The sequence below is a fragment of the Pelmatolapia mariae genome, linkage group LG14 (assembly GCF_036321145.2).
Source record: "Pelmatolapia mariae isolate MD_Pm_ZW linkage group LG14, Pm_UMD_F_2, whole genome shotgun sequence".
Lineage (NCBI taxonomy): Eukaryota > Metazoa > Chordata > Actinopteri > Cichliformes > Cichlidae > Pelmatolapia > Pelmatolapia mariae.
The window spans coordinates 35,101,075-35,122,892 of NC_086239.1; the positions used below are offsets into that span (position 1 = coordinate 35,101,075).

The following is a 21,818-nucleotide window of genomic DNA, read 5'->3' on the forward strand; positions in this document are numbered from 1 at the left end:
ATGTAGTGAAGGACCTGAAGGCTTACTGCACTTTTCTGCTACAAAGATCTTCTTTCATAGCAAATACTGAGATATCGCCCAGTCCTCCAGTTGTTAATTTGTACTGAAGAGTAAGAAAATCAGTGATGAGTACATGAAGCAGGAAAAGGATTCACTAATGTAAATGTAAAAGTGATGCTGGTGACACAATAAGGAAATCTTATGTCAGCCTCTGAATATATTATGTATGTCAGTGCTGATTATTAGGATGTAATTAGAGCACTTTATTAGATCTGAGGCCTGCAGGATTCCCACCGCATGTGAAAACTTCATGCATGACGCTTACGATGCCTCCTGATCTAACGCGAGCCCACAGAATAAAACACAGCAGACTGACTGACTGGCTGAGGAATGCTGTGGGATGGAGCTACTGGTCAAACACACACACTTATGCACACAGCCTGCCCTCCACTGATGACCACCCTGCTTCTTCCAGAGAGACACCAGCAAGAAAGTCTCTCTCTGCACTGCCCCCTGAGGGCTGGGCTGACCTTGCACAGCTAAAAGCTCATCCCCTCCCAGCTGTGGATGAGTCCCGCTCACGCACCTACTCAAGGCAATGGATGAGTGTGTCGTATGTACATGCCCTGTTATGTACATGGCAAGGTAAAGCACAATGTCGAATGGCTTAAATCTGGACAAGTGTGAATCTCCAAAGTGCTCCTCGTTGTTAGCTGTTGATGCCGAGAAAGAAAGCGAGGATGCATTTAGGGAAGGACTGAGATTCAACCTGTCTCTGTTACATCTCTACGCGATGAGACACGAAGTAAGTTGATGTGCACATTAATATTCTGGTACCTTGTTAGGGTATGGTGCCTGTGAAAGGTGTATGAAAGTGGACGACAAACTTGGCTTTTACTAGTTCCACATCTATGCTTCGCATTAAATTTAGGTTACACCTGTGAGTGCATTCACATGTCAAATTTCTTCTGAAAAAGTTTAAACTTCTTCCCAAGGTTTCCTGTTCATAATGTACAGGAAGAGAAAAGTAATATCTGCTACTGTAAACTAGAAAAATACATTAAAAACCCACACCAAGGAACAGAGATTTAAGAAACATTTTTTTAGCTCAAGTGTTTTTAAAGGGAACCTGTTTCCAACTCTTCCCAACAGTTTTGGCTCTTCCTTATTTTCTCTTTAGTTTACCGCTCCTTTAAGCCATTTTTCTTCTGCCTTGCAAAGCAAAGCTCTGGATGTGGTTGGAGATAACCATGTCGGGGATATCTGCACTCCCCGCCATCACACAGAGCCAACAATAGAAAAACATTTCAAGAATGAACTTTTAATAGGTGTTGTGAGCAGTTCAGACATCACTTATCACTTGCACCATTGGGTTTTTTTACCCATGTATCTACTGTTGAATTTGAAATCAGGATATTAAGCTGCACACAGAAACTTGCTGTGAATAATACTGGCAGTACTGTGCAAATGTTTTAGTTGCTAAAAGTAAAAGGAGAATGTTTAAAATAAAATAATACAAAGTGAAGTAAACAAAAATTAAACTTCTTTTTAAGGTACTTTCTGTGGAGATTTGCCACAGATCATCTGTGGAGCCTGGCTGTCTCTTTATGTAATCTCACACTGGCTTCATGTGAGGGCCACACCATCTGCTGCAGAACTCCTTGTTCTTCTTGTGGCTGAAAGTTGCCCTTAAGGACTCTGACTGTGTGTCTGGGCGACTGAAGATAAAAATATAAACAAGTTCCTGAAACTTGTGCACAGTACTGCCAATGTCAGCTATTAACTGGAATGCTGTGTGCATGTAAACACGCTCACAGAGGGAAAACGAGCATGTCTGGATTTTAAGCCGTGTTGTTGCCAAAATGGCATTTTAACCAAACTCCTCTGTCTCTTTTCTCCTCTCTTCCTCGGTGCTGCTGGCTGCTCCTCTTGTCTCCTCCAAGGTAAGTCACATGTAAGCCTCGCATACAGGTGCACACAAGCTGTACGTAGCCTTCCTCCCCATCCCTCCATCCCCCCACCTCCTCCGTCTGTCTGTCCGTCCGTCTGTGTTTGTTCAGCAGTGTGTTTCCTCTTCCCTTCTTGGGGCTGCTTCATCCCGCCTACCTACCTGTCTGCTCTGGTCAGGTGAGTGAGGTGTTAGTGTAGCGACTGTGATTCTGCAGCTCTTCCTGACTCCTCCTGTCCTCCCCCACCCCTCCACCCAACCTCCTTCCCCATGCTCCTCTTTTCCTCCCACCTTTCCCTCCTCTTCTTCCCCTCCCTTCCTCTCCCGCCTCCCCCCACCACAGCAGATCATGGGTCAACCTGTACTGCGTGCTGAATAAAGGGGAGCTGGGTTTCTACAAGGACGCCAAGAACACCACGACGCCCTACAACAACGAGCCGCTGCTCAACCTCTCCCACTGCCACTGCGACGTCACCAATGGCTACAAGAAGAAGAAGAACGTCTTCACGCTCAAGTAATCGGCTGTTTTCGCACTCACATGTACTGCAGACAGGCACTTTCATGCTAACCCGGGTAAAACTAAAGTCGTTAGTGTGTTTTCACTCTTTAGGGCCTGGGCACATTGTAAAAATAAATAGTGTGAGTAATTTATTTGGTCATAACAACAAACCCAGATTTGATCTAGTAAACCCATTGTACATAATTCTGGTATTCTAATAGCTAAAAACCTGCTTCTAGACAACAAAGGTCACATTTTCTTTTAGTTTTCAAAAATATGACACTTAAAATGTCTTGATGCATTCTCAATCATCCAGGAAAGTAAATCTCCAAAAATTTGATTCTGTTCATCTGGACGTAGCGTTTTGTGGGAGAAACGTTTCGTCACTCATCCAGGTGACTTCTTCAGTCTCAGCTGACTGCAGGTTTCCCCAATCTTATAAACAGTACATTTGCATAATGACTGAAACCAGCCCACTGAAGGAACAATGGGCTGGGAGGTCAGTTCCTTAATCATAATTATGCAAATTCTCATGACCATTGATCAACACAGGACGTTACAACACAGAGCGAACACCATCCCCACTGACACAGCGGCCAGGGAGGCAGAAGAACAGCACATCAAGAAGGCCCTGAGTAAATGTGGTTATCCCAGCTGGACTTTTGTCAAAGCTGGAAAGGCACCTAAAGAAAGCTCCAGTCGATCCAGGAGAGAAGGACAACCGCTGCCCAAGCGAAAACCTGTAAAACCATATGTGTCAGGAGTATCGGAGCAGTTGAGACGCATTTTTTCTAAACACCGGGTCTCTGTGGCTTTTAAACCCCAAAACACGCCGCGCCAAAAACTGGTCCACCCCAAGGATCGGGTCCCCCGACACAAACAGAGTAACATAGTGTACGCTGTTAAGTGCCAGGAGGATTGCCAGGATTTATACATCGGGGAAACCAAACAACCTCTGGCGAAGCGGATGGCACAACACAGAAGAGCTACCTCGTCAGGCCAGGACTCTGCAGTCTATTTACACCTACAGGCCAGTGGACACTCTTTCATTGATGAGGATGTACACATCCTGGACAGGGAGGAACGCTGGTTTGAACGCGGAGTCAAGGAGGCCATTTACGTGAAAAGGGAAAGACCATCTCTAAATTGAGGAGGGGGCCTAAGGGTACATCTGTCACCATCTTACAATGCTGTGATTGCAGCCATTCCCCAACTCTCTGTGAATGGTACTCATGGCCATTGATCAGTGGTCTTTGACCAGTGGGCTTTGATCAATGGTCATGAGAATTTGCATAATTAAGATTAAGGAACTGACCTCACAGCCCATTGTTCCTTAAGTGGTGCTAGTTTCAGTCTTTGTGCAAATGTACTGTTTATAAGATTGGGGAAACCTGCAGTCAGCTGAGACTGAAGAAGTCACTTGGATGAGTGACGAAACGTTTCTCCCACAAAACGCTACGTCCAGATGAACAGATTCAACTTTTTGGAGACACTTATAATCTTTCCAAACTGAAATGAAACAACACTTTCTTCCATTTTCTTGGGCCATGAATCGTTAACATCCTGCTAATGCATGCTGATTGGTCACCTAAAGATTCACGATGGGATGAGCTCCCTCGATGGAACCTGCTTACAGACGATAACTAGACGTTAGAAGCGTAGTTAAACCACAGCTGAGAGTCGTGTTTAAGAAGCAGCTGGTTGAAGGTGACTGAAATCAGAACGCTGTTTACTTCATGCCTGAAATTAAAAAGGCAGCACATGCCTTAAAGCAGGGGTCGGCAACCCTAGGCATGCAGGGTTAACTGATGGCACGACCATAGCTGGACTGGCCATCGAGCATACCGGGCATTTGCTCAGTGGGCCGATGGTGATTTTCCGTTTTTATGGGCCGATGATTTTTTTTTTATTATTATTATTATTTTTTGTAACAGTATAAACAATGAAAGGTGGTGGATTGGCCAGATGCTGGCCGGTGTGTAAAAATAACTCAGTTGTTTGGTGGTGGCTATGGTGGAGCTTCCACAGATTCAGTAACATTAGCAAGTGGTGGAGGCCAGCAGGTGGATGAGGGAAAGGGGAGGCAAGAGGAGAGACCCGAGGCAGCCGCCAGTCCGAGTGTCAGGTGAACTGAACTTCAGGTAAGAAGTTATGACCTGCAGTCTATCTGGGTCAGATATAAACCAAGTTTAGGTGGAGTTTATTTTCGTTGTGCTGAGTTTTTACAGTCAGTTACAATAACTCGTACTGCGTGCTAGCTAGCCTGACGGAGTTTCTATACAGCTGGGTGGGTGCTATGATGTTACTGATAGTGAACTTTATTTTATTCATAAGGTTAGTTATTAGAGTTGCCAACCATCCGGTAAAAAGACGGAATCATCCCGCATTCAGAGAAAATATTACGCGTTTCGTATTGAGCTGAAAAGGAACAGTTTGTCCCGGACTTCAGCTAGAATGAAAAAAAAAGACACAAAGCTGGAGTTATTCTGTCATTACGCTGTCAGCTGCCTCTTCTTCTCTCATTCTCTCCCCTCCCTCTCCTGTTGCTACTTCAATCATGAAACTGATCAATGATCAGCTGATCGGCTTTTCTCTCTTGTTTGTTTATCGCCCACTTTGCGCCAGAAAGAGGAAACCAGCGGATGTCGCGCTAAACAACAGCAGCACGTTTAAGCTTGATCAGCTGTTGTTAGAATTTATTTAATATTAATTTCTAGTATCAGCTGATGTTTGCTGGAGCCACAGCTGTAAAGCTGCTGGTCATGATGTCGGTTTGGATATGTGGTGAGAGGGAAACATGAAGATGAAACCAGGAGATGTCCTTACTGAATCATCAGAGCTGAACAGGTGATGGAGAAACAGGTTTACCTTTTAGGTGACATGAATGAGTTGAAGTTATGAACTGTTTCTGAGAGACAAATAACACCAGGATCCTTTTCTAAGTAGCTGACAGCTGGTAACTGTGCAGGGGCGGGTCTAGCAAAGTTTTTCCAGGGGGGCAGGTAGGGCATTAACAGGGAAAGGGGGGGACAAGGAAATACTTTCTTATTCTCATTAAAAATGTCTGGCTGTTATTAAATAATTATCTGAAGCTTACAACCAAAGTTTTTATCTGACGTAAAATGTATAGAAATCATACATATACCAACAAGACAGTGTACATCACTGTCACAACAGCATTTGTTTTCATTCAAAGGCTTTATGGCTTTAATACCTGGTGGGCCGGTCTCTAGTCAAAATGCCCGGGCCGATTTTTTTGTCCCAGTCCAGCCCTGGGCACGACACGCAGTGAATTAATCTGAGCAGGTGCATCAAAGCTTTAATGTGCAGCTGGATTTGTCTCACATTAACTGGCTGAGTTAATGCCAGTTAATGCAACATTGAAGCAGCTGGAATCCATAGATGTGCGTGTTCATGGAGCTGCATTTTCACCTGACAAGTTTAACTGTCTTCAGAACATTGCAGAGGCCTTATTGACAGTATTTGGCTCTACATATCTGTGTGAGCAGATTTTCTCTCACATGAAGAGTGTCCTCAGGTAGCCGTCTGAATGCTGGACACTCGGAGACCTGTGTCTCTGAGTGGGAGACCAGAGATCACATTAACATGTGTATTAACAGACATGCCATATTGGCTCAGTTTATTTTTCTTATCATTGTTGTGAGGAGACCATAAATAGCATTTGCATTTTCTGTTGTACAGTTCATTTGCTGTCTTTTTTTTGTTTCAAAATAGCTGATAACTATTCGCTGATAGCTGCCAACATCTGCGAACAAATATAATTCTATAAAGTGGTTCTATATAGTGTGTAACTGTTAATATAGAGCGTTATTAAATTTATTGCTAATGCAATCATATAGCACACTGACTTCTGAGGAAATTTTAGATGGCACTCGCCATCAGAAAGGTTGCCTACCCCTGCCTTAAAGTGTCTGACAACTCATAATAATTACAGAAAGATATTTTACTAAAATAGAAATCTAAAAATAGAACACATGATACAGTGAGGGTGAAACATCTTTCCAAATCTTAAAGAAGAATTTAAAGTAGTCTAAGCTACACAGACACAGGGATTTCCAAATTGATCTAAGTTGAATTTTAGTTAAGTAAAAGTCAGAGCAGTAGCAAATGACTCGCACTTTTCCTCTTTTCCCTGGGCATCCACACTGTCGTTCTGTGCCTCACAGATGGGGCCCACCCCACAGTTTGGGAACCACTGCTCGAAGGCTTTCCCTTTAAAGGCTGAGTTTAACTCTTCTTCTCTCTTTGCAGAACGAAGGATGGCAGCGAGTTTTTGTTTCATGCAAAAGATGAGGTGAGACATTTTTTCTGTTTCCAGCACGCCTCAGAATAGTGAAAGCAGCTGTAACTGTGCATCTGCACGTCATCGAAAACCTTAAAAACATTCATGTTAACAACTGAACCGGCCAGCTGACATCTGTGTACCCCTCTCTCCTATCACAGGAGGACCTCAAAACGTGGGTGACTAATATCACCGCCAGTATTTCAGAGCATGAGGAGATTGCCAAATGGGGTCATCCCCAACCAACTACCTCATCCACCGACGAGGGCACGCGCCGCGACGGGAGCAAGGTGGACAACAGGTCAGAGCGCGGCGGCGAGCGTTCGGACCGGGGTGACCGAATCGAGCGGGCTGAGAAAGAGAAGGAGAAGGAACGGGACAGAGAGAAGGAGAGGGATAAAGAGAAGGAGAGGGAGAGGGGCGAACGGTCGGAGAGGTCAGAACGGGCTGGGAAGTCGGACGCAAAACGATCAGAAAAGTCCAGTAAGAAAAAATGAGCTTGGACGGGAGCTGGGATTGAAGCTCACAGTATGAACTCTGGCTGGGAGGCGGGGCCATAAACTGGTTGCGAACGCCCCCCTCCTCCTCTTCGCCTCCAACACTGTCAACAGAGCAGTCGTGTTTGGATGGAAATCGAAGGATTGACCCGGGCTCACTCATAGGACGGACGGGACGGATTTGATTTGGAGCAGGAGACACCTCTCTCGCTCTCCCCCTCTCTCTCTCTTCTGTGTCTCTGTGAGAACGCACAGAGTCACCGACGCCCCCTGGTGGCTGTTTCAGAGAACTGCCTGAGAGCAGGGTGGCGTTTTGTGCTGCGGAGCCCCGGGTAGCGTCGCCGCGAGAGAGAGACGGGACGCGCATCACGGTCAACGGGAAGGCTGTTAGGCTGACGGCTGGTAGAGCGATAAAACGTAGCTCATGCTGTTCCATGTTTGTTTTTTCTATGAGAAGAGCTCTGTCTGTATGTATTTCTCGTCTGTGTGTCCTATTTACTGTATATATCTGTCTGTAAGTCGAGACATCCTACACTACGTCTTATTACTCCTTGGAAATACAAACAGAATGAAATTATGCCAAAATGTTTTACAGACCTTGTTTTACTTTCTCCACTGTATCCCATCTGTCTGGAGGTCTGGCCATGGAAACATGTGGAAATTAAAATAGTTTTATTTAAATAACAAACTGCACTGTAAACACATGTGTGCACTTGCCCTGGATGAGTCAGCACTGATCTCCAGGTTTGTGCTGACTCTGTTTAAGAGAAGAGAAGAGTAGACGTCGGTCTTCAAAACTTTGTTACGCACACAAAAAATAAGAAGAAATGTATCAAATCAAGATCCCAGGGCATACAGAGCAGTTTCCCTTCCCTTGGGTAGGATTTTATTTTAGCATTATAGATTTTCTAGTGAGCAGTCAGTGGTCAGAAGAGATAAAAAAAAGTCTTGTTCCCAGGGGCCTCATTCATTAAAATGATTTTAAAAGTGGACCTCTTGTAGTTTTATTTATATTCTGTCATATATAGACTTTTACAGTGGTCGATAAATGCTCATATTAAACACGGGGCAGGTGGGTATTCCTAGTATGATCATTGGCCTTAAACAGGTGGTGGTTTAAGTTTAAGAGGTCCACTTAAATTAATGAATAAAATAGGAAAAAATCTTTATTTTTGATATTTCTAATAAAAATGAAACCTTCATTGTCATCTGCTTGTTTTACCATCTAGATCAGTTTTTCATGGTTTGGTCATAAGCACAAAATCTGCATGTTTTTAATGAATGAGGCCTTCAGGGATGAAAACAGGCCTCATCTACTCTTTTATTCTCTTACAACATCAAACTACTGGATATTCTGTTTGATTTATTATACATACAAATTTGTTTTTATACAGAGTTTAAAACAAAATCTTGTTTTTGTGTGTGTGTGTGTGTGCGTGCGTGCTGCTGCTCTCTGCTCCCAGGGTCTCCATAGCTCTCAGGTTATTTGTGTTGGTGTGTGCTTCACACTCGTCAGTACGTTCGTCCCCTCAGATGCCGCCTCAGTCTTCCGGATACAATACGTCCCATTCACAACACACATCTACACACACCCCACGCACACATTTGTACTTCTATCTTTGTGATGCTACATTCCCTCACCCCTTAATTTAACCCTGATTCTGAACCTTCAAATAAACCTTTCAGAGCATCTTTCAAAGTCAGGACCTGGAAATATGTCCTCACTCACAAAGATAGACTTACATCTTCGCACGCACACATAAAACCCATCAGGCTGAAAATGTTAGAGGTTATAAACGAGTCTTAAAGGTCATCAGGTGGAAATGACTGAAGCGATCAATTAATAAAAAAGCGAATGAGCTGACACAGCACTGACAAAATATTTCATAAGTGAGAGATTGCATGCTTTTCTTGGAGAGAAATCACTTGTCTAAAGAAGCTCGTCTTTGCAGTTTAGCATCCTCGTTACAAGTATATGTTTCATTACATGGTAACGCACCACGAAGCCATAAACAGCAGGAAATGAGAATCATTATGGTTTGGTTTATCTGGTAAATGCAGCTTTGTGAAGCACCAGCGGTGGATGGTGGCATTAATTTCCTGCCCCGTTAGATGCATGCGGGCCAGATTGCATTGAAACTTCTTTTAAAGTACGTTATTATCACCGCTGCTGTATGAAAACTCATTCCAGCTCTCATGTTTCTGATGCTCTCTCTTAAAGTTCAGCTGAAATGCATTTGCATAATTGTTATTTTATTTTTAATAATTAATTATTTGCAGCTCCTGTACTGCATGTGAAACAGAAAGCTAGATAAAATAGAAAGGCCTCATTCGTAGGGCACACGTCCAAGTTAGTTTCTTGGAGCATTAGATCCTGATGCTCCCTGATGCTGTATGCACAGTTTCAGGATATGTGGTGCATTTTAACCCACACCTGTGGCCTAGAACAAATCAAACTATGACTTCTAAACTGGAAATTATGCAAGAGAAAATTAAAAAAAAATCTCTGAAGCCACACTGGAGAACAGGAAACACAAGCATTTGTGTTCAGCCATTGAGATAATGCTTGTTTATCTTCTTCTGTTTGCCAGCGGCAGCCATTCAAAAGAAATCAGGACTAAAGAGAGCGTGGCCTTCTAGGGAGGAGAGCTACAACAGCTTGTTTCAGACAGAAGATAAACTAAAGGGCTCCACCGGGGCTCGGTATAAATGTAAATCATGCAAAGCTACGCTGTTAGAGTCCAAGAGTAAAACTATGGAGCTGAAAATGAGCTTAACAGGTTGCACTGATTTTTTGGTCAGTGCACAGCTGCTTCACAGAGCTTCTAATGCAGCCTTTTGGTGTTTTTAGATTTCAAGACCTCAGCTAACAAAACACCGTCTGCCCATGGTTTTTACCTGCTCTCTCACCTTTCTGCTGCATGTCACAGAGTCTGCCAGCTCATCAAAGACGCATCACTCCAATACTTACATTTTTTAAATTAAAGACCAGGTTATTTTTTAACTCAAACATGAAGGATTTCACATAATTTCAGTAATATTTTACAAGAAAACATTTACATATTTATTTGTAAGAAGGCTGTAAAGCCCAAGAATCCAGCTCGTGTCTATATTTGCTAGGATAGAGTTCATATTTAAGGCTTGTTAAAGATATGGTTATCGGTCAGCTGATTGTGTTGGGTCTTATTTATTTATTTATTTTAGGTTTTCATTGCTGGATTTTAAATTCCCTCCTGACCTACAGACCTCGTTTCTGTTACTCATAAAATATGTCTTTAGAACTTGTAATTTATTTCATGAGAATGCCACATGAGTGCAATCATTTGCATGCATATCAGACACAACAAACACAGCAAGAGTTAAAAGAGTTTCATGTTTAAAGTGACACCGAGCAGGCTGGCTGACTGATTATGAATCCAGCATCATAATAAACCTCCATGATTTGTTTCTGCTGATACACACAGAACAGATTGCGCAGGGTACAGCTGAACCAATAACAAAGTCAAATAACTTTACACTTTGGAGAGCAGAAACATTTAGATAATATATGAAAGGTAAACGTTGGGACAAATGGACGCTCGACGGTTTGGGCGTGTGTGCCGATACCCTGCCCGTCTGTCTGTTGTGCTCACATCAGCCTCATTCTGTCAGCAGACACGAAGTAATGAATAAAAATACCTTTTGGTTTGTTGTTAATGTATTGAAAGTGTTTTCTTTTCTGCCTGGAAATGAATGTAGATCATTGATGTTGAAAATGTTTCATGTTGGATCAGTGTTTCCTCCTGTTTACGCGATCAGGGGCCAAAAAAGCCCCGAAAAATGAAACGCACTGTTTTTTTTAAGCGGAGGGAAACACTGGTGCAGATTCTCTGATGCCATTCAGACACTTCAGACTTTGACATGTTGCATCTTGTACACCAAAACCACTCAGTAGTATGCAGTAATATGAAGTCTATGAGGATTGTAGAGCGGTGTGTTCAGGGATTAATGTTGCCGATGATGGTGAGGATGATGTCCGTGGTAGCAATGGAACTTTATGCAACCTTTTCTTTGCACTAGGGACGCTGGCCTGTTGCAGGGCTGAGGGCTGGTGTTCACTGGTGTTGGGGATCCAGCAGAGGGACGTCAGACCCGGACAAGTTAAAAGTTACCAAAATGAGAAGATTAAAGTATTATGAGTGACCTTTTCAGGTTCAGTCACATGCAGTTTGGCTTTGAGAAGGGCGTGAAATTCACTTTGATCTTCAAAGTTCGTGTACAGCTTATGGACATTTATGCAAGAGCTAAAACCTTTAACTGAACGAACTGCTTAATAATCAGTTCGTCGTTTTGGTGAGTGGTCCTTGAACCTTCTCAGCAGAGCCGGCCTTTTATAGAAAATCTATTTTCGAACCACCAACATAAACAAACTTTAAACAAACACTACTTTTGTTATACTACATTTTTCTTTTGACAGCACTGACTGTAATTAATATTGAAACATAAGTTCAGTGACATTACTGCAAAAATTAAACCTGGAAGAAGGCACTGAAGTCCTGTTTTCATTCAGAAGCTAATATTTAGCGACACATAACACTCTGTGCTAAGTATTTATTAAATAGACTGTATATAACAGATGGACTTGGCCACTAGTGAGTGAAGTTCTGATTTGAAGCCTGAAGATATTTTCAACCTTTGCTATTTTAGCTGTTTGAAACCAGACGTCACAGAAGGGGTGTGGATCTCGCTGTGAAACCAACATTGGACATACTCGGATTGGTCCCCCTTTGTGACTTTAATAATTCATAATTCACAAAAAATTTAAAAGGCATCTTGTTGTGTTGAATAAAAAAAAAAAAAAAATAGTGATTGAGCCCATAATCTAATCGGGAAAGTGAGATCACAGAGTTGTCGAGTTGAGGGACATTTTCCATACATACAACTCCACCTGTTTTTATAACCAGAGGAGTCGCCCTCTGCTGGCCATCAGCAAGAATGCAGGTTTAAAGCTTTGTCCATCTTTTATATGGTCTGTTTGTTACCCAACCTGGACACGCCTTTCTTTCTTTCTTTAGCTTCACTGCACTGCCCTGTTATAACTTTAGGTCTTAATTCTCTATACAACCAAAAAAACTACCATCATGCTTTTGCTCAAATTTCTTAAATATTTTTATTACAGGATTAATTGAATATATGAAAGTTTGTCAAAGTAACAATGATGAGGATTATGTATTTGCTCGTCTTTTACTTACCAAACAATTAATTGTTTTAAGGGTTAAAATCACCACTAGTTTCACTGTTGATCCTGATATGTTGCCTCTGATAGGAAAACACTGATGTTTCTGTTTCCACGTCAAGAGCGGTGAAAAATTGCACCTCGTGCACACACACTGCCTGAATAGAAAGTCATAAGAAAACTCGCAGACATTAAAAGGGCTCGTACACCGAAGGGAAATGTTATTTTCTCAGACACAAACGGGGACAATCAGGGCTGCTAAGTTCAGTGGATGTTCAGGTGGGACGAGAGGTTGAATTTATTGGTGTTCTTTAGGGATACTCATTAGAAATGATCACTTTTATCATCACGTCATGAATAATATTATGCTTTAGTTTGGTGCTGTTGACCACCTCATTAATGTGGTGACATTTTTATCACCAGCCAAAGATAAAAAATAATAAATACTGAATATAAATTGGTGTTTTAGCTGATCTGCTGCCACAGCGTGTCCCCTCCCAGGAGCCCCTGAGCACCACTGTCTGTCTGCCCTCAGCCTGCCTGTCTCTCTGTATGCCTGTCTGCAACCTGCAGCCTGGAAATGTACAAATCTATTTGCTCAGAAGTATTTTCTGTAAAAACAGACATGAAAATAATTTATCCATGGTGACACTGGGAAAACCGCCCCTTGTCTTTTGCTATGTTGAATCTTGGAGTCTGAGTCTGTCTTGAAGTGTGACTGTTTATTTGTGCCACAAGCCTAGATGAAAGTGATGTACACCTCCTGCACACAAACAGATCAGGACAAAGAGGTTGCATGAATGACATAGTCTCTATTACAGTACTGCTGTGCATGTCTTTGAGTCCCATTCTATGATCACTGTAACATACAGGGGTGACACAAACTACCGACATGGAAAAAAGGTGAACAAATGAACCAATAATGTACAAAATGATCAGAACCAACTGCAAATTACTGACTCTGTACAGTTGTTTCTTTGAATTGAAAAGTACAGATTGAAAGATAATCTTTTGTGTGTGTGTGAGTGTGTGTGTTTTTGTGAGTCATTTAAGCAGGTCTGGGGGCTCCTATTTTATTTCCACTATGACTGAGGGTCAGGATAATTCACATTACCTACTGTGTCAGTCAGTTTTATAGACACAAAAAAGCCATATTGACTAATTTCATTTCTAAAGTTCCTCATTGTCATGTTCAAGTGACCAGTTTGAGATGATTTGAGTTACATCCTGACGTATTATCCTGCTAGAAGCAGCCATCAGAAGACGGGTAAGCTGTCATCATAAAAGGATGGATATGGTTAGCAACACTCAGGTGGGCTGTGGTGTTTAAATAATGCTCGCTTGGTACTAAGAAGCCCAAAGTGTGCCGAGAAAATATCCCCCACACCATTACACCAGCAGCAGCATGAAGCATTAATACAAAGCAGGATGGATCTACACTTTCATCACAATGTTCTTGACAAATTCTGACCCTACTATCCAAATATCGACTGGTCTGAGATTCATCAGACTTCATCATTCTCCAATCTTATCTTGTCTAATATTGGTGAGCCTGTGCGAATTTTAGCATCAGTTTCTTGTTCTTAGCTGACAGGAGTGGCACACAATGTGGTCTTCTGCTACTGTAGCTTATCTGCTCCAAGCATTCATAGATGCTCTTCTTCATATCTTGCTTGTATAATTGGTTATTTTAGTTATAGTTGTCTTCCTATCAGCTCGGAGCAGTCTGGCCAATCTCCTCTGACATCAAAAAGGCATTTTTGCCCAGAAAACTGCACTTTCTCCTTTTCAGACCATTCTCTGTAAACTCTAGAGAGGGTAGTGTGGGGAAATCCCAGTAGGTCAGCAGTTTCTGAAATACTCAGTCCAGCCCAGCTAACACCAACAACCACGCCATGTTCAGAGTCACTTAAATCACCTGAACACATTCTGATGTTCAGGTTCAACTTCAGCATATTTCAGTGACTACATGTAAGTGTACCTAAAAGCACTGAGTTGTACCCCTGTGATCGGCCAGTTAGAAATTTGCATCAACAACAAGTTTAACTGTTAACAGACCCAAACGTGGTTTTCTTACTGTTTCTCTGCACAGTGATCAATGGGTAAAGTTCACTTTAAATCTAAGATTGATGCAGAAGAGGGAAAAGTGGGGAAATATGAAGTGGTCAGAATTTAAGCCTTCAAAGTGCTTTTTATACATTAAAAAAGGAAATATCATTTTAAGATATGTAAATGAGGTAAGTGATTCGACAATGATTTTATATCTTAATGTGTGTGGAGAGATCCTAAAGTGCACAAATATGAGTACTACTACAGCCTAATACAAATAAAAGTCGTATTTTGGCATCAGAAACTACAGATTATGCTTTATACACTTAAGAATTCGGGTCTTTACCATTCTGATAAAAACCCCACAGTTATTATTTAAAATTTTAAAGATTAATGATGTTTTTTCATTCAATTTGAATGAATGTATTTGAATGTGTTTGGGGCTTTTATGCACAGAAGTGTAAAACATTCACTTGAATATTATGAATTAATAAAATCATTATCTCGGAAATTCACTGAAAGCTTTTAATTAAAAAAAAAAAGCTGCTACTTTTTATTGTATTTATTTTAAGTTAGAATCGTAGTTGAATAAACGAGAAGTAGATAGAAGGGGCTTTTATTTTCTAAGCATGTGTGACCCCGGAGGCGGAAATGCAACACGGAAGGTTTTCAAAGGTGCACAGGGAACGAAAGGACGGGACGGTTGATACGGAAGAAGGAGTATTGTGTTTTCAGTCCAGCTGGACCCGGTTTAACCCCTCACTGGGGCTCAAAATGCGCTTCGGAGTTTCGGACACAGCAGGCGGAGAGTTCATGTGAACAAACATGGAGCCGAGATTCGGCAGCGAAGTGGCGTCGATTGTGGAAGTGGCCATCCAGGCGACTCTGTCTGTCTTCAGGGATGTGTTGGCGAAAGAGGCGCCAAACACGGAGTGGGAAAAGGCGAGGATGGGCGAGATCCAAGAGATAGAGAAGTCTCTGGTGGTGCAGATCCACAAGGTGTTTACGGAGTTCTCCTCGGAGCTATTCGAGGAGAACGAGGCTCTGCGGGCCAAAGTGGAGCAGCTGGAGGACGTGCTCCAGAGGAAAGCCGGGCAGCTCGAGCAGGAGCTGGAGGCCAGAGTGGGGCAGCTGGGCAGAGACATGGAGCAGCTGGAGAAGGAGCTGAAGACCATCAGCGAGGGCCCGACTCACGTCCTGCTGCAAGACGGCTCAGTGATGGGTGAGAAGCAGTCACATATCAACTAATCGATCAATTATTCTGATCGAGATAGATTGATTTCAGAACATCTTTGAGCTGGGGATGTTTGAAGCGGGGGGGGGGGTTTAATTTTCTCAAATTCACCCGGGAAGTTCAGATCACATCAAGGGCCAGATATATGACTATACACACGCTACGCATTCTCATTCTCATTTTCTTTTTCATATTTCGTTTTTCCATATGGGGGCCACTAAAAATATTGGGGTGGCACACCAGAAACATAATTTCCAGTTTTATTTTGCTGTTGTCACAATGCAGGAACTCCAGCAACACTTAAGGGAAGATGAACAACTTTAATAATTGACCAATGCGTTTTGGCTTGTGGCCTTCATCAGGGTCATCTTGACCCTTGATCTATCCAAAACGCATTGGTCAATTCTCCAAAAGTTGAATCTGTTCATCTGGACGTAGCGTTTTGTGGGAGAAACGTTTCGTCACTCATCCAAGTGACTTCTTCAGTCTCAGCTGACTGCAGGTTTCCCCAATCTTATAAACAGTACATTTGCATAATGACTGAAACCAGCCCACTGAAGGAACAATGGGCTGGGAGGTCAGTTCCTTAATCATAATTATGCAAATTCTCATGACCATTGATCAACAACCAACTTTTGGAGATTTACTTACCTGGATGATTGAGAATGCATCAAGATGCATTGGTCAATTATTAAAGTTGTTCATCTTCCCTTAAGTGTTGCTGTAGTTCCTGCATTGTGAATTCTTTCGTCCTCTACATGCACCTTGGAAGTAGGTGAAGTTGTGCCAGAAATTTTTGCTGTGAGTTATTTTGCTGTTGTCAAATATAGGTTAAGAATATGGCAAAAAAGAAAGAAAGAAATGAAATATATGTCTAAATAATTTCCTGCTACAAAAGTTGATATCGCTGAAAATGGGTACATATAATTAAAGTTTTCAGAGGGCCAGTTTTAACCCCACATGCTGTTGATGTTAGTTTAAATAACAAATAACAAATAAACTTGAGTTTTTGGGATGATGATAAACATGTTAAACATAATGTCGATTATCATATATTTCATAGAAGAAGAAGCCAAGTAGTCAAGTGCAGCTCCACTCAGGCAGTTAGTTCATTAAATAACAATGTGTAACTTTGTCTTTAAATGCAGGAGGTCCTGTGCTGTCAGTGTCCACCAGTCCAGACGCCCCAGAATCGGCTGCAGAAGAATCAAATTCAGACCCGCTGCCCATTTCTGCAGGAGCTGCTGAAGTCGTCCCCACCTCCACGGCTGCATCGGTGACCGTCCCCAAACCTGCGGTCGCCCCCGTGGTGTTCGTGGGCAGAGTCAGCTCCGCTCCCACGGTGCTGTTGGTTGGTGCCAGCCAAATCGTAGCGCAGTCATCGGCCATCTCAGAAACGATGGGAGCTACAGCAATCGTGCTCAAACCAGCGGCCTCGCCGGGCTCTACACCTCAAAATGTCCCCAGTCCCGACTCCAGTACTGTCAGCGGTCTCGACTCGACACAGGAGAAGGTCGGATGTTTCTGCTTGACACATTCATGTCTCCATTTGGAAAACAGTAGATCATAAGGCTTGTCAGCTGCATTCACAGATTCAGCGTGTTAAGATCTTTTAGTTGAGATGCTTAGAAAGTCTTTTCATGCAAACTCAGATTTATTCTGTTGTGTCACAGAAGTCTTTGGGAGGAGGAGCTTCTGGGAGGACAAGACGAACGAGAAGAGCACCTGCTAATAGTGAAACAGGTACCGGTGTTGCTTTCAGATGTGACTATAAACATGATTTGAGATTTAGGAGGGGGTTGTGTGGGTGGAAATGGATAATAACAATCTGTACATTTGCGCCTTAAATTCCAGTTTCCGTTGACAATGGCAGCGAGGAGAAACAAAGCAAGTCAGCTGAAGAGCCTGGCAGACGACTGAGAAAGACTGATTCGCAGACGGCAAGGCGGTTCTTCTGTGAGCACTGCGACCTCGGTTTTCACTGGAAAGGCGAACTGAAGAAACACATGAAGGTCCACAAGAAGCCTTTTCCTTGCGATCAGTGTGGCAGGAGTTTCCTAGAGAAGGCGTCTCTGGAAAATCACGTTTTGCGCCACGAGGCAACTAAAGCCCCGCTGCCCTTCCCGTGCCCTCAGTGTAAACGATCGTACAGGAAAGAGGAGTCACTTCAGAACCATCTCAAGCGTCACCAGCGGTCGAAGCCTCCGAAGCCATTCTCCTGCGATCAATGCGGGAAAACGTTCAGAATCAAGCAGTCTCTGGAAAACCACCTGTTACGCCACGAAAAATGGAAGCAGCTGCTGAAGTGCCAGCTCTGCGACAAGACCTGCAAGACGTCGGTTCAGCTCAAGTGTCACATGGCCGTGCACTCGGAAGAAAGGCCCTTCAGCTGCGTGACATGCGGGAAGGAGTTCAAGAGCAAAGACACGCTTCGCTTCCACCAGATGGTTCACACAAACACCAAAAAGTATAAATGCACAATGTGTGAGGAGACCTTCAAATATGCCCACTCGCTGACTGTGCATAAGAGGAAGCACACAGGCGACAGTCCCTTCGTGTGCTCCGTGTGCAACAGGTCATACAGGACCGGCACGGCTCTGAAAAGACACAGTGTGGTCCACACGGGAGAGAAGCCCTTCACCTGTCACATATGTGGAGCGAGGTTCAGCTTGAATAACAACCTAAAAAGGCATCTTCGCATCCACACAGGAGAGAAGCCATTCAGCTGCCAGGAGTGCGGCAAGAGCTTCTCAGACAACAACAAGCTCAAGTCCCACATGCTCATCCACGGCGCCAGAAAGCCGTTCATGTGCGATCTGTGTGGGAAGACCTTCCTCTTCAACTGCAGGCTGCAGATACATCAGAGGTACGTGCACGCCGACAGGAGCGAGCAGTCGGACGGCACGCAGAATTTCTTCCAGACTCGACGGCAGAACAAGTCGCTGGTTAAACCGTACAGCTGCAAAATATGCCTGAAAGGTTTCAGCGCCGCGTGCTCGCTCAAACTTCATGAAAAAGGCCACAGCGAGCACAAGGAGTTCAACTGCGGCATCTGTGGGAAGTCCTTCCACAACAAATACTCTTTCAGCTATCATCAGCGGAGCCACACGGGCGAGAAGCCGTTCGTTTGCGACGTGTGCGGGAAGAGGTTTTTCCACGCCGCGAGTCTGAAGCAGCATGAGCGCATTCACACGGGTGAGAAGCCGTACAAATGTGACCAGTGTGGCAAGGCCTTCAGAACGGACGGAAACTTCTACAGACACATGCGGATCCACACGGGGGAGAAGCCGTTCGAGTGCGTGTACTGTCAGAGGAAGTTCCACCAGTCCAATCAGCTCAAGTCCCACCTGCAAATCCACACAGGGCAGAAGCTCTACTCCTGCCAGCAGTGTGGCCGAGGCTTCTCTGATTCACGGCAGCTCAAGAAGCACAGCTGTGACGGGTCGTAGGTGACGTGGGGCTGCTATCACCTGAAAGCAAGTCGGACTAATAACTGAAATGGAGGCATTAGTTACCCATGGCCTGGTGCCTTTTTGCTTAGCTGAACAAAGCTGTTTTCATACATGAAGTCCAGAGAATCTGGCGGTGTGTCATCTGTAGTTTAACTGCAGCACTGAGCAGGAAATTATTTGCCTCGCTTTTCTAGAAACTTGCAGTTTAGTGAAGTGGAGGGTGCCCCCTGGGCAGAGCATCCCACAGACCGGACGCCTGACCTCCATTCACTCGCTGTGAATGGACAATTATCTGCTCTTCTCTCACATGCACCCCATCACACATCATGTGGACTCTATACTACACAGACTGCATCAAGCACCTCCATCAGTTAACCTCTTCTTCAACCACCTGGTCGTTGCTTTTGTTTAGCGGTAGGGTTGAAGTTTGGTACCTTATCACAGAAAAGCTGTGTTAAAATGTAAGAGACTCGATATCAAACGTAACATCTGTATGCTTGTGCAGCTTAACCCTAATCCTACTGCTAAATAACTCTGCGGTGACCTTGGTGGTTTTTAACAGTGCTCCCTCTGTAAATTCTTGGTTAAAACTGTCGAACATTAACTAGAACAGTTAACACAATGTTAAAAAAACCCCAGCTGTTATGATTTCATGTCTGAAACATCTGAGTACTGTGTTAAAGAGGGATCAGCTGGGGTCGTACTTTTGTGTAGTGCGAATTCGTACCACGAGCTGATGCAGCGAGTAAACCAGGCAAATCATTACGAGGCAGAGGCAGCCTTGAAAGTGCAAAGCCTCTTGAGGAAAATGTGAAATATCAAAAGTTAGAAGAAGAGCAGCTCACATCTGAAAACATAGTGAGACAGTGCCCCCTGGAGGTTGGTTACAATTTGCACATGGGTATAACAAAAAGTACCTAGAAGAGGTACTGATCTTGGCATGTCCTTGGTTAATAGAGTAGACATCTGAATGTTTCTGCACTTTCTAAATGGTGCCGGCAATATTAATCATTTAAACTGACGTTATCTTTTATTAATTTAATGCCAGTTAACTGTTGGGTCTCACACGGCGCTGTATTTCAGCACTGCTCATTGTCTCTCTGTGACTGGAAGATGGATGACAGCCCCACTAATCAGCACAGTGCTGTACGACTTTGTACTACAGGAACGGTTATATGTTGTGTCAGATCAAACTCTGTTTGCCTGGGGCGATGCATAAGCACATTCTGCACAGGCATGAAAGAAGCAAAAAAAAAAAAGTGCTTCTAAAAGGTTTCACAGCCACCTCTGGATGAATCTGGGCTTTTATTTTGAAGGTACATTTATTGACTCACCTGTCAAATCTGTTTAAAAAAAATTGCTACAAAGAGCTTTACAAGCTCGGTGTTTGCTCAACGGTTCAAGCCAGAGTCTGTTTTCTGCCACCAGACAGCTCTGAGTTGATTCAAAATGCAAACAGTAACTCTAGATATAACTCACAAGTATGCTAACCTACATATTTGCTACAGTAATGAGTAAACACGTGGCTGCCGGTGTACAGCTGTTGATTGGCTCTTTGGACCTCTGGCTTTGCAAAATCCTCCCACTAATTTTTGTTAAGGAATTTTTGACTTATCCTTATGCAGCAAGTCTGCAAAAAACTGAGCAGAGTTTTACACTGTGTATGGTGTCACACATTTCAGTGGCATTTAAAGAATTTGTTAATTGGTTCAAATGGCTCTTTAATACAAATACAACATTTGTAAGATTAATGTTTATATTCATCCATCAGATTAGTTGACTAGTTGTCTTCTATTCTCGAGTTTAATCAACTGGGAAATCAGTTGCAAGCTGCAGTGCATGCATGAAAACGGCTCCAGTGTGACACAGAAATAAAATGTACTGGGGAGAGCTGGTAGGGTTACCTGTGATTGCAGAAGTATTAAAGTTTTGGTGAAATCCTGGACCAGCAACCATGTTAAAACTAACTAATGTTAACTAATCTGGGCATCAACAAATAACTCGACTAAAGGTTTATGCCAGCCTAAAATAATGTAACATCAGACACTGATGTAGATAAATGTCCTTGTGTTTGCTGATATCAGCTGATACTGATCTGTGCATTCGTCCTTATGATGTGGGAAAAGTGGGTGTGAAAAACAGCTATAACACTGGCACCTCTCACCCTTTAGATGTTAGAGTTAAGGGACTGGTTAAGCGTGATTTAATAGCTGTCAATACGATATCAGCTTTTTTATCAGTAGAGGTTAGCAGTATTGTTGTGGCATTTATGTTTTGTATTATTATGTTGTTTCTTTAACCTCAGCTGTTTAAAAATCTGGTGAAACATGAAAGTTACTTGTATGAAACCTAAAATTGAAGATATTAAGGTAGGATACATCTTCAAATGTTCTGAAGGTAATGTAGGAGTTTTTGCCAGTTGAAATTTAAGTGAAAATTTGGGCATTTTGATTGATTTTTTTTTTTTTTAAGAATTCTTAAAGTAGTCATTTATGTTTTGTGAATTCCCAAAAATCCCAATGAAAGGTGTAATCATTTTTAAAATAGAAGTCGAAGTGTAAAGTGACTTTCTAATAACTTTATATTTCAGTTCTCTGAGATATGTCTATTTTTCTTGCTTG

General features: G+C 42.9%; 2 protein-coding genes across 5 annotated transcripts in view; both read left to right on the forward strand.

Annotated features, from left to right (window-relative positions):
- LOC134641320 (spectrin beta chain, non-erythrocytic 4-like) overlaps positions 1 to 14,864 on the forward strand; it is a 98,522-nt gene extending 83,658 nt beyond the window's left edge. The window contains exons 41-43 of one of the 4 annotated variants that reach the window (XM_063493694.1): positions 2,292 to 2,462; positions 6,720 to 6,762; positions 6,912 to 14,864. In XM_063493694.1, coding sequence (XP_063349764.1) covers positions 2,292 to 2,462; positions 6,720 to 6,762; positions 6,912 to 7,247 — 550 coding nt within the window. In that variant the 3' untranslated portion in view covers positions 7,248 to 14,864. The other 3 variants (XM_063493695.1, XM_063493698.1, XM_063493696.1) reach the window with 3 other exon arrangements.
- Positions 14,865 to 15,195: 331 nt separating this feature from the next.
- LOC134641511 (oocyte zinc finger protein XlCOF6-like) lies at positions 15,196 to 21,811 on the forward strand. The gene is made up of 4 exons (XM_063493967.1): positions 15,196 to 15,733; positions 16,894 to 17,258; positions 17,419 to 17,488; positions 17,600 to 21,811. Exons 1-4 carry the CDS (start codon positions 15,337 to 15,339, stop codon positions 19,192 to 19,194), a joined length of 2,427 nt encoding a protein of 808 aa, XP_063350037.1. The 5' UTR covers positions 15,196 to 15,336; the 3' UTR covers positions 19,195 to 21,811.
- The last annotated feature ends 7 nt before the right edge of the window (positions 21,812 to 21,818 follow it).

Coding starts and splice junctions, on each gene's coding strand:
- LOC134641511 (XM_063493967.1), top strand. CDS start 15,337: ATGGAGCCGAGATTCGGCAGCGAAGTGGCGTCGATTGTGGAAGTGGCC. Junction 15,734..16,893: donor GCAAGACGGCTCAGTGATGG/GTGAGAAGCAGT, acceptor CTTTAAATGCAG/GAGGTCCTGTGCTGTCAGTG. Junction 17,259..17,418: donor TCGACTCGACACAGGAGAAG/GTCGGATGTTTC, acceptor GTTGTGTCACAG/AAGTCTTTGGGAGGAGGAGC.